We start from the raw sequence: 12,153 nt of genomic DNA on the forward strand, positions 1-12,153 counted from the left end.
AACAGGACAACAGAAAGTACCTGGAAGTGTCTCTCGTAGGCAAGATTAACAAAGGTACTTGCTCTCAGGGCAATGTCTAAACTAAACATGTAGATTTTGTGAAACTAATTCATAGGAGAGACCCAGTAATCTTCACACACATACCATCAGACACGTTAGAGTAGGCAAATACATGTGAAGAATGGTGCTTATGTCTACAAGCAAGAACGCTCCAAAAACATAATTAATTAACTCTCTGGCCTAATCAGTCTAATGTAATCTTTGGTCACTGTGTGTTTTGGGCCAGTTTTGACACAGTCGCAGCTGTCCTCCCCTGAGTAAATTTTAGCTAAGCCCAGCTCTGGCCCATCTGATTCAGCTGACCAATGGCTTGATAATCCCTTGATGAGTTGGATGAGTTGTTCTAGAGATGGACTAATCTGGATTGGAGAGCACTGCCAGAGGCCTGTAGATGTGCTCTGTCTGCAGCCCCGGTCACTGTGCATCCGAACAGTATTTTGATTGGGAGGTCATTTTGAGAGTTAGTGCTGCAAGTTTCTGTCACTCCATATCCATTTAATACCATTTTATCCTCCCGTACTTCACGGTTCTCTGCTTTAATGCCCACATCTCTCTCTCTGTCTGTCTCTCTCTCTCTCTCTCTCTCTCTCTCTCCCTCTATGTCTCTCTCTCTCACTTTCTCTCTCGTATCTCAGTTCTCGTGCGGTACGTGCGATCAGACGGAAAGGTCCACACTGTGAATCTGCAGAACCCTGCCCTTGCTGAGGGACGCACCCAATCAATCATACTCAAAGTGGGCGGGCTCAGAAGAAGCCACCTCCACCTGGAACTCTACGTCAACTGCCGACTGGCCGATTCTGCCCAGGGTCTGCCTCTATTGGCTGGGTTTCCGTCGGAGGCAAATTCCGTCGACATCCGTACCGGGCAAAAGGCCTATGCCAGGATCCAGGTAACTCAGAATCCAGAGTCCGGCTGAAAAAAGAATGACACCACGTGAGATGATAAAGGTTTAGAGGATATAACTGCAAATGAAATCTGCAAGCAAACCACATTAATTAGCTACTTTTCCAAAGCCTATGTAGTGATTTAACATGGAAATTCCATTTTAGTTGATGATTCACCCTAGGAATCAGTCCCGGTTTCTCCTCTTCATTAAAAGAACCAGGCACTGTGTTTAGAACTTTGTACACTGAGGCTAAATTGGCAGATTTCAATTTTAGGAGCCAGACAAAGGTAAACAACAATTACCCCGGTAATTACACGAAATTATTCACTTAGGGCACATGCTTAGCACCTGCTAAACTGCAGGCGGAAACATTAGTCTAATTCCTACTTTTTATAAGTGAACGCAGACAGTAACAGCCATGAAAGAGGTTACTGTTTGCTCTTTTAAAAATGTTATTTTCACATGATCTCTTAAGTATTACAGTTTCAACACTGTGCCTCTCTGTCACAGTACTAAGATAGACATCTTTTGAAGTTTCGTTGGTTGTAAAAAGCCACTGAATATGGGTTTGGGTCCATTTGAGCAGCTGAAAGTGAATTTTTGCAGTTGCCATCTTGCCCTACAGACAGGGTTACCTCTGTGGGACTGATAGCTGCCAGTTCGTCTGGGTTTGACTGTGTGCCCACACCTGCAGGGCGGAGAAAGGGAAAGACAGAGAAAGAGAGGGAAATGTAAGAGAAAATCAAAGAGAAGCAGAAAGAGAGAGAGAGAGAGGAGATAAAACACAAAGAAAGACAGAGAGAGAGAGAGGGAGAGATAGAGAGAGAGAGAGAGAGAGAGAGAGAAAGAGAGAGAGAGAGAGAGAGAGAGAGAGGGAAGGAGGGAGGGCACAGTGCAGCTATTGTTTAGTGGCTTTCCCGTGTAGGCACTGCAGTCTCAGAGGCGGGTCAAATGGCAGGCAGCCCTGTCGTGGTCTGTGCAGCTGATAGTCTGCGGGCTCATTACTCAGTTCTCTAATTATGAATACAAAATTTTAAATGTCTTATTTATGTTTTAAATGTATTCTTAAGTGGCATGGACTTAATGAGTGTAACCCACATTTATCCAAATAAAAAGATGTTTGTGTCTGTACGTGTGTGTGTGTGTGCGTGTGTGTGTGTGTGTATGTGTGTGTGTGTGTATGTGTGTGTGTGTGTTTGTGTGTGTGTATGTAAGCTTGAGTGCATGGTTGTATGTCTGAGAGAGGAAACGTGTGTGTGTGTGTGTGTGTGTGTGTGTTTGTGTATGTAAGCTTGAGTGCATGGTTGTGTGTCTGAGAGAGGAAATGTGTGTGTGTGTGTGTGTGTGTGTGTGTGTGTGTGTGTGTGTGTGTGTGCGCGTGTGTGTATGTGTGTGTGTGTGTGCGTGTGTGTGTGTGTATGTAAGCTTGAGTGCATGGTTGTGTGTCTGAGAAAGAAAAACTCTGCGTGTGTGCATGTGTGTGTGCGCAGTCTCGTGGTCATGCAGTGAAATCAGTGATATCCTCCACACATTTCAGGGCTCAGTGGAGTCTCTGAAGGTGGCTCTGGGAGGCTCTTTGGCTAAAGCAGGAGTTCTTATTGACTGTCCATTTCAGGGAGACTCTGCTGAATACAACACAGGTACTGAAGGAAGTTTCACTCTCCATCTTTCTACAGCAGAGAGTTCAGGAAAAACTGAAAATTTTTAAGAAAATTGCATAATAATTCAGATCATTTTGAGCCATATAATACTGATTTTTTTTTAACAGGTCACGTCACTCTGCTGCCCTCTAGTGGTCTTAATTTGAGCCATAACATTTTAAAAACGTACAAATCATCAATAATGTACTTCATGCCACCATTGAACTGAAATTCTAATATTTGCTTTTGTTTTTTTCTGTAGTTAGCAGTGATGTGAATGCCATTTTGGGTGAGTATCTCATACCACATACATACATGTGCTCATACCACATACATACACGTGCACACACACACTTTCAAATGCACAAATGAGAATAGTATGTTTTTAAAAGTGCAAATGTTGTTTCGCCATGCTCTTTATAAACTCTTCTACTCAGGTGACCATACAAAGGCTCTCATTGGTCAACTCATTATCTTCAACCAGATCATGGGCGAACTAAGAGAGGACATCAGAGAACAAGTGAGGTCAAAAACAAACAAACAAACAAACACACAGACAAAACAGAAACAGAGAAGAAGAAACAAAGACACACACATCCTTTCTTTACTCATCCTTTATTTTTTGTGTAAGCACAATGTGGACGACTCAGACCTTTAAAGTAAGTGTTGTTCTCCGTTTGTGCAGACAAAGGAGATGTCTCTCATCAGAAACACTATCCTGGAGTGCCAAGTCTGTGGTGAGTGATGTCTTCAGCTGGGTTTGCTGGGAAGAGTGAGGTCATATGAGAAAGAGACCGTTTAGATTAACGGTGAAAGAAAAAAAAATGTTCCTGTAATTAGTGATACTTACGTGTCACAGCTATGAGAGATGCACAGGATAAGAACTGACAGAAAGAAAGAAAGAAAGAAAGAAAGAAAGAAAGAAAGAAAGAAAGAAAGAAAGAGAGAAAGAAACCAGAGTAACCAGCCAACCAAAATAGAAAAACAGAGACAATGATGAAGAGGAGACAGATTGTAGCATTATAAGCTGTAGCAACTGCTAATGTTTCAGACGAGCTCATTAACCTGAGGAGTTTGACTGCAGAGTGTGTCTCTGTAACGTCTCTGTAACGTCTCTGTAGCGTCTCTGTAACGTCTCTGTAATGTCTCTGTAACGTCTCTGTAACGTCTCTGTAATGTCTCTGTAATGTCTCTGTAACATCTCTGTAACGTCTCTGTAACGTCTCTGTAACGTCTCTGTAATGTCTCTGTAATGTCTCTGTAACGTCTCTGTAATGTCTCTGTAATGTCTCTGTAATGTCTCTGTAATGTCTCTGTAACGTCTCTGTAATGTCTCTGTAACATCTCTGTAATGTCTCTGTAATGTCTCTGTAATGTCTCTGTAACGTCTCTGTAACGTCTCTGTAACGTCTCTGTAATGTCTCTGTGTGCTGCTTCACTCTCTTCCCAGGGTTCCATGAGCCCCAGTCCCGCTGTCAGCCCAACCCCTGCTACAAGGGCGTGTCCTGTATGGAGACCTTTGAGTACCCCGGGTACCGCTGTGCCCCGTGCCCAGAGGGCATGACAGGAAATGGCACATACTGCCAGGACATCGATGAGGTATCCATGAGTTTCACTTGACTTAACAAAAAAAGACGAAGAGAGTTGAGCAAAGACAAGAGCAAAATATTCTTGACTGTCTTTAGGAGTTCAGCGAGGTCTAGACTGTTAGTTCATTAAACTTGTTCAAATCAGTTGACGAGTAAGATTTGAACTTCAGTAGCGCTATGATGATGTTAATTTGTTCAGTGGTTGATTCAGTAGTTAATTGAGTTAATCCCATTATGTGTGATTGTATGTAGTGTATATGTGTTTGCTGTTTTTTCTGTTTTTGTTCGTGTTTTCTTTTCATTTTATCATTATCTTTTCCATTTTTTGTGAATTCTGATGATATACAGAAAGCGCATTGATGGCTAGATTATTCAGTGTAAATATTTGTCAGATACACACTCTCTCTCTCTCTCTCTCCCTCTCTCTCTCTCTCTCTCTCTCTCTCTCTCTCGCTCTCTCTGTCTGTCTGTCTGTCTGTCTCTCTGTCTCTCTGTCTCTGTCTCTCTCTCTCCGTTAGTGTACTTTGGCCCAGCCATGTTTCTCAGCACAGGGGTGTGTGAACACAGCCAAGGGCTTCTCATGTGAGCCTTGTCCTGCTGGTTTCTCTGGACCTCATCTCAGCGGGGTTGGCCTGGAGTTTGCCAAGAATCACAAGCAGGTCAGAACCATGGTCCACTCTCAGCTAACTCTAAAGAACAGCTCTATGATAACTTTAAAAGTGCCTCAGGTGGACTGAGAGATTTCTTCGTAGAACTGCAAGTGACTGTGTGCTTTCAAGACATTCTTTCAGCCAGCGACTAAACAAAATTCAGCCCCTGATGTGAACAAGAGTGCCTTTTGCCTTAATTATGAATTTTTTTTTAGTGTGTAATCTAAGAGATCAGGATGTATGAAGTATGCTGTAAGCGAGCTTAGCCATGCAAAGATACACCACTGTAGACTACACAGCAGGCTGTCTCAGTCTATTAGTATGGTTATATTACATATAAACAATACATTGGACTGCTTTGACTCTGAAACAGTATCATGCTATGGGTATGTATTATATTCATGACTTGTATTTAAATTACTGGTGGTTTAAGTTGCATTTTTGGACAAATAGCAGATATGACTAAAGTTTGTGCCATTTCCAGGACTGTGTGGATATTGATGAGTGTGCTGACCACTCAGGTGCCTGTGTGCCTAACTCTGTCTGCATTAATACGGTGGTAAGACATTTTAAAAGGCTTTATAAAGGACTTTAATGTTAAACAACTAAAGATTCTCAGTGCCATTTCTCTCTGCTTTTGCCGCATCACCTGTTTTACACCCTGTTTGTTTAACGTTTCTACGTTTCTGCCTCTCTCATCCACTGTTTTTTCCCCTGCATTTACAACCCTGAACGTTCACCTTTTCTCTCCATCTCTCTCTCTTTCTCTCTGACTCCCAGGGCTCATATAAGTGTGGTTCCTGTAAAGCGGGTTTTGTGGGGAATCAGACTACTGGATGTTTTGTTAGGAGGACCTGTGCCTCTCTGGGCTACCACCCCTGTGATGTTAACGCCCACTGTGTTATGGAGAGGACTGGGGAAGTCACCTGTGTGGTGAGAGAAATTCTCTGTCTCTCTGTGTCATATGGTAGGACATGGGTTCACTATGTCATGAGTCCGCTCTGTTTCATCACCAGCACTACACCTTAACCTAATCAGGCACTTGTACATATATATGCACATTTGATACACACTCATACACACGCGTGTGCACACATGCACAAGCTCACACACACGCGCACACACACACACACACACACACACACACACACACACACACACACACACACATCTGCAAAGCAAGTGTAGTATCTGTAATCCATTCATTGTGTAATTAGCAAAAAATATCTAGGGTACCTGTCTGTTAGAAAGTGCCTGAGAAAAGGTTTACACTTAAACAGACTCTTCAGAGAAAAAAATACTCTGATTTATTTGTCCCCAACCTTGTCTTTCTCAGTGTAATGTAGGCTGGGCAGGTAATGGCAATATCTGTGGTCCTGACTCTGATATTGATGGCTACCCAGATGAGTCTCTTCCCTGCATAGACAATGATAAACACTGCAGAGCGGTAAGTGCTCTCTCTCTCTCTCTCTCTCTCTCTCTCTCTCTCTCTGTCTCTCTCCTTCTGTCTCTCACTCTCTCTCTCTCTCTCCCCCCCTCTCTCTCCCTCTCTGTCTCTTTCCATCTGTCTATCTGTCTCTCTCTCTCTCTCTCTCCATATACATTGAGTGCCTCTCAGTGGTATGCTGTCATAGATACTCCAGAATCAGTTCCTTCCCCTGTACTGCTGGTTTGCTGATGCCTTCTGAGGCTGAGGTTGTGTGTTTCCTGAGCAGGACAACTGTCCGTACACGCCCAACTCTGGCCAGGAGGACGCTGACGGGGACGGCATTGGAGACCAGTGTGATGAGGACGCAGATGGAGATGGAATCAAAAACGTGGAGGTGTGTCCAGATCTCTGGATTTCTGCATAGTGATGTTTAATAGAAGGGGTGTGATTCTTGGAAAAAGCTCAGATAAGTCATTGCATGAAGGATAGTTTACTGCTGAGGTTACAAGTACGGTTATAAAAAAAAGTTATGTCGGGCTGCTCTCGGAAAATCTTTTAATCAGTAATTTGGTAATGTCTTAGTGGCTGCTAATTAATATATGTTCCTTAGACTTGGCCAGTTGTGGCCATTACGTGGCCATTAGTCAGTTTGTGTGACTCTCCTTTTTGTCTGTTTTCAGGATAACTGTCGCCTCATACCCAATAAGGACCAGCAGAACTCTGACACCGACTCGTTTGGCGACGCTTGTGACAACTGCCCGAACGTTCCCAACGGAGATCAGCTGGACACGGACGGCAACGGCATGGGCGACACTTGTGACAACGACATTGACGGAGATGGTACAGCGTTCCCCTCTTTACATACCCTAATACCAATACTTTATTTGTTTTTCTGGTTTGTTTGTTTGTTTTAACCTTGTTTTTCCTCCCAATTTGGCATGTCAAAATCCCGAAATACCGTATACTTTGCCTGGCACTGGATAATCCCGCACCAATCTGGGAGGGGTAGGGCTTGTGCCAGTGTCCTCTAATTAACATGAAACCAACCAGTGTATCTTTTCACTTGCCATTTTGCAAGTATCGCCGTGGGAACATAGAGTGAATGGAAGCCAATGCTATTTCCCTGCAATAGCATACGCAGACCACTAGCAATTAAGATAACTGAAATGAGATAAAAGGCAGGCTACCCTGTTTAACTGACCTTCCGAGAACATGGCCAGTTGTGTCCTTGAAGATGCTCAGTCCAGGTGGTGGATTCCAGCTCGAAACATCGGTGTGATTTACTGCAACGCCACCTGAGCATCTAGCCTCACTCTCTTGAATTATGAACCTTGTTCATAATTCAAGAGAGTGAGTTATGTCTTTTTTTTGTTCATTTGGGGTTTTTTTTTCAGGTATCCCCAATGTGTTGGACAACTGCCCCAAAATCCCCAACCCTATGCAGACCGACCGTGACGGTGACGGGGTGGGGGATGCTTGTGACAACTGTCCAGAGGTCAATGACCCCATGCAGGTACTTGTCATGAAATAGCATTGAACTCAATTGCATTCCAACATCTATTCAGCAGCATGGCCAAACCAAACTCGCTGGTAATATTTTGGCTGATAAATCATATGGAATGAAAGATGAGCTACAGAGTATTTATCCAGTGTAATACATTTGCCATATAAAACACATAGAACAGAACTTATACCACTGCTCAATGTAACAACACTGTAATTATAAAGTCATTGATAAAGAATAGTGTTTCACACTCTGCTTCTGTATCTTCTTGAATCTGGAAAATTTAAAAAACTGTAAAAAATTTCACTGTCCACTGTCCAATTTCTCCATGTGTCTGTCCTTCGCGTGTCTCTCCGCAGTCAGATATGGACAACGATTTAGTGGGAGATGTGTGTGACACCAACGAAGACACGTGAGTTTCCTCATGAAACAATCGCTCATAGACGAAAAAACACTGTGTTTAAACTTACAACGTGCAGAGATTCCGAAATCCAAATTTGAGCAGAAAACTCTGCCTAACTGTCAAACCCATCAGTGGATGCTCTTCAGTCACAGCTTTTCTCATCAGTTGCTTAATGATGGTTAGAAATTTGTCTTTGCGTTTCTTGTGCTCGTCTCCCGTTGTGTTTCCCAGAGATGGGGATGGACATCAGGACACGAGAGATAACTGCCCGGAGGTCCCCAACAGCTCTCAGCTCGACTCTGACAACGACGGCATTGGTGATGAATGTGACGACGATGACGATAACGACGGCATTCCGGACGTCCGCCCCCCTGGCCCGGATAACTGCCGCCTTATTCCCAACCCCAGCCAGAAAGACTCAGACGGTTGGTCAAAGACGGGCTCCCATTCATCGGACCAGTATTATGTGTTTCACGCTCAGAATTGTCTTATCTTGTTAATTTGCCAAGAGTACTAAACAAGGGAAGCTAATGTTTTGGGTCTGTAGAGATAATCAAAGGAACTCAGTCTCTGTTTGCCTATTTTTTAGCCCATACAAGTTAATTCACATAACACATGTTGTCTCCTGTTGCGCTCTTATCCATCAGGAAATGGGGTTGGTGACATCTGTGAGACTGACTTCGACAACGACAAAGTCATCGACCCATTGGACGCCTGCCCCGAGAGTTCAGAGGTCACCATGACTGATTTCAGGGCCTTTCAAACAGTGATCTTGGACCCAGAGGGCGACGCCCAAATTGACCCTAACTGGGTGGTGCTCAATCAGGTGAGTGTCACCACTACAGACACCTGTCACTGTAATTATGACCATGTATTCTCACATGTCAAAGGTCTAATATTCTTTATGTGGCTCTAGGGTATGGAGATAGTACAGACTATGAATAGTGACCCTGGACTGGCTGTTGGTAGGTGGTTAAGTACCATCTCTCTGTTCTTTCTCATTTTACATTTTCTTTCGCTGTTTAACTCACGGGGGAAATAAACCAATAAACTTGGTTGGAATGACGCATTACATTAACATGTAAATATGATCTAGGGCCTGTATTTGAACCCCCCCTCCCTCAAAAAGTACAACCATCCCTGTTCTTCTAGGCTACACGGCGTTTAATGGAGTGGACTTTGAAGGTACGTTCCACGTGAACACGGCGACGGATGACGACTACGTGGGTTTTATCTTCGGATATCAGGACTCGTCTAGTTTCTATGTGGTGATGTGGAAGCAGACGGAACAGACGTACTGGCAGACGCTGCCTTTCAAAGCCTCTGCACAGCCGGGACTGCAGCTTAAGGTAACAGGTCGGACCGAGGACACGGGTTCGAATGAGAGAGAGGGTGACTCTTAGAATACATTTTAGCATGTGTAAATGCATAAGCAGAATTAAACCCCCCCTCGATAATGAGACTAAGCAATGTCTTACTCGGTGGATTCAGCTGTGCGCTGAGAAAAGAGAAAACGTTAGTGGATTAATCCGTCCACAAGTTTCTTTTGTCACTTACACAAACGGAATGACAATCTTTTGGCCTTTTTTTTTTTTCAAAGCGCAAATAATTTTAGAAGGCACGTACCATATCAGCTTTTGTTCTTCAGTCCTTATCGTCACATAACCAGCCTTTCCCCCGAGCAGCCTCGTGTAGAAAGCAGATGAGCATACAGAGTTTCCAGCAAATGACACTGAAAACTCTTTCTCCCGATCAGGCGGTGAAGTCTCGCACCGGTCCAGGTGAGTACTTACGAAACGCCTTGTGGCACACGGGTGACACGGATGGAGAGGCCACATTGCTTTGGAAGGACCCCCGCAACGCCGGCTGGAGGGACAGGACGTCATACCGTTGGCACCTGACTCACCGACCCCAGGTGGGCTACATCAGGTGAGTTACTACGTGCAATACCGCCCAAAACACAAAACTCACCCATTAAAGGCACTTCGAAATTCTGACAAATAAATAAAGGCAAATAGAAAGTGTGAAATCATTAATATGATGGGTTATTTATATACTTTAATTTAACTGTTTCCATTCTGAACCGTATTAAGGAAAATTCACTCAGGTTCAGCTGTGTACTCTTTGCTACATGAGTGACATCACATCCACATGTTTTTTTTTGTTTTTTTTTTAATGTTGAAAGGAGACAAGGAGACATGTTCTTCCTTGTTTTATCATGGAAAGAGAGGGATCATTTTGTAGTAGTAGTAATTTCCAGAGACTCCAAAAGCTCCTCATGATTAAATCTGATAATGAGCGTCATACTGGTCTTTGTGTTTGTGGTCTCAGGGTTCGGCTGTATGAAGGCACAGCCCTGGTAGCTGACTCAGGTGTGGTGATAGACACCACAATGAGGGGAGGGCGTCTGGGAGTCTTCTGTTTCTCACAGGAGAACATCATCTGGTCCAACCTTGGCTATCGATGCAACGGTGAGTTTCATATTGTAACCAATTATTTAAATGCCCCAAAACTTAGCACTTAAGTTAATTTATTTAATTTGTTTAAATGCTCCAAAAAGTTAGGTTTTCCATTATTATTGAAACTTGGATTTGGTAAGATGGTTATGGAGCTATTTTGGAAAGTGGAATCATTTATCCAATTATCTGCAGGCCATTTCATTATTATTACTTCGTCTATGGGTTACAGAGAACACTTTTATTGTTTCAGTGGAAATTCAAATCATGTGCGTACTTGCTGAATAGTTTTTGTCATTGCAGTTTTCCTAGACTAGACTCAGATGATGTCTTTGGGGCCTGACAAACTAATTCTGTTGTTCATTCCAAATTATGTGGTATGGAACGGAGCATTTGAATTGCGTTTTGACTTGTCTGTGTGTGCTACTATCAGACACCATACCAGAGGACTTTGAACTCTACCAGAAACAGATGAGTCTACGTATGGGAAACTAGCACAGCAGCTCCACACACCTGAGACCAGCCATGCCACTTGTGCCTCTGCAACGTGTGTGTAATGTGTGTTTGAAATGAACTTGTGTTTTACAAACTCTTGTCCTTGAGTGCCCCCTTAACTGACTGTTTGGGTTTTTTTTATTTCACACAAACCTCTCCGTTCGAAACAAAACATTCGGAGTTCAGCTCAAAAAAAAAAATAAGTGCACTGTGACTTTAAATGGAGAACGAGTTAATTAAACGAGACAATTAAATGTCACTTAAATATCTTTGCATATTTGATATTTTTGTTACCACTGTGAACGTTCTAAAATGTACACGGCTCCAGTTTATTTCCCGTCTGATTACTACTATTGTACTGTAGCAATGTACTGTGTACTTTGCATTAGTTGCATTGCAACTGTATAACATAGTTAGTCAGTATACAGTTATAAGACACAGTGTACGGTCTGTGTACTCAAGGACCAGTCTTTGTTTACCATTGTGGTTAAATATCACAGCAGTGTGTTTGAATGGAGAAGGTGCTTTATCTCTCTAGTTTCTCCGTGTATTTGTATGTGTATGTATGTACTGTATGTATGACTGGAACGACGCTGTATGCCACAGCCGCATCCCCTGTCGTAATTAAATTTGTTCATATCAGTAGGGCCTATGTCTGGAAAAAGAGGGGATGTTTTAAAGCAACACTTAAGACTTGAAGCTGTTGAACTGGACTGTGAGTTAACAGCTCCCAAATTAGCTATAACTTTAAATTAGCATTGGAAAAAATGTTGGGAAAATTTAGCATTGGGAAAATGTTATAAGTTTGCTCTGAAACGAAGAAATAAAACATCTTTGATATCAGGACAGCAATTCATTCATCCATTCATTCATCCATTTACGGCTCATTTGCAAAGACAACAACAAATTGCATTTCCTGTGCAGTGAATGACAGTCCTTATGTCTCTATTCTCGATTTTCATGGATTTACAATATGCCTGAATTAGCGGCTGAAGTGTGCTATGAAATCCTTTGCAAGAATAACAGTTCAAGTTCAGGCAA

At 42.9% G+C, this 12,153-nt stretch overlaps 1 protein-coding gene across 1 annotated transcript in view; it reads left to right on the forward strand.

The window, feature by feature from the left end:
• LOC115825019 (thrombospondin-3b) overlaps window positions 1–11,135 on the forward strand; it is a 16,644-nt gene extending 5,509 nt beyond the window's left edge. Inside the window, exons 2-23 of the mRNA XM_030788747.1 lie at window positions 1–54; window positions 696–949; window positions 2,484–2,586; window positions 2,849–2,875; window positions 3,024–3,106; window positions 3,272–3,323; window positions 4,037–4,185; window positions 4,694–4,834; window positions 5,310–5,384; window positions 5,606–5,758; window positions 6,162–6,272; window positions 6,541–6,648; window positions 6,935–7,094; window positions 7,649–7,767; window positions 8,118–8,170; window positions 8,393–8,586; window positions 8,809–8,987; window positions 9,078–9,126; window positions 9,314–9,510; window positions 9,918–10,090; window positions 10,493–10,632; window positions 11,051–11,135. The exon at window positions 1–54 is cut by the window's left edge and continues 153 nt beyond it. Of these exons, the coding sequence (XP_030644607.1) occupies window positions 1–54; window positions 696–949; window positions 2,484–2,586; window positions 2,849–2,875; window positions 3,024–3,106; window positions 3,272–3,323; window positions 4,037–4,185; window positions 4,694–4,834; window positions 5,310–5,384; window positions 5,606–5,758; window positions 6,162–6,272; window positions 6,541–6,648; window positions 6,935–7,094; window positions 7,649–7,767; window positions 8,118–8,170; window positions 8,393–8,586; window positions 8,809–8,987; window positions 9,078–9,126; window positions 9,314–9,510; window positions 9,918–10,090; window positions 10,493–10,632; window positions 11,051–11,112 (2,636 nt within the window). The 3' untranslated portion in view covers window positions 11,113–11,135. The remainder of the gene's footprint in view (window positions 55–695; window positions 950–2,483; window positions 2,587–2,848; window positions 2,876–3,023; window positions 3,107–3,271; window positions 3,324–4,036; window positions 4,186–4,693; window positions 4,835–5,309; window positions 5,385–5,605; window positions 5,759–6,161; window positions 6,273–6,540; window positions 6,649–6,934; window positions 7,095–7,648; window positions 7,768–8,117; window positions 8,171–8,392; window positions 8,587–8,808; window positions 8,988–9,077; window positions 9,127–9,313; window positions 9,511–9,917; window positions 10,091–10,492; window positions 10,633–11,050) is intronic.
• Window positions 11,136–12,153: the final 1,018 nt, after the last annotated feature.

Source organism: Chanos chanos, chromosome 12 (genome assembly GCF_902362185.1).
Source record: "Chanos chanos chromosome 12, fChaCha1.1, whole genome shotgun sequence".
Taxonomy (NCBI): Eukaryota; Metazoa; Chordata; class Actinopteri; order Gonorynchiformes; family Chanidae; genus Chanos; species Chanos chanos.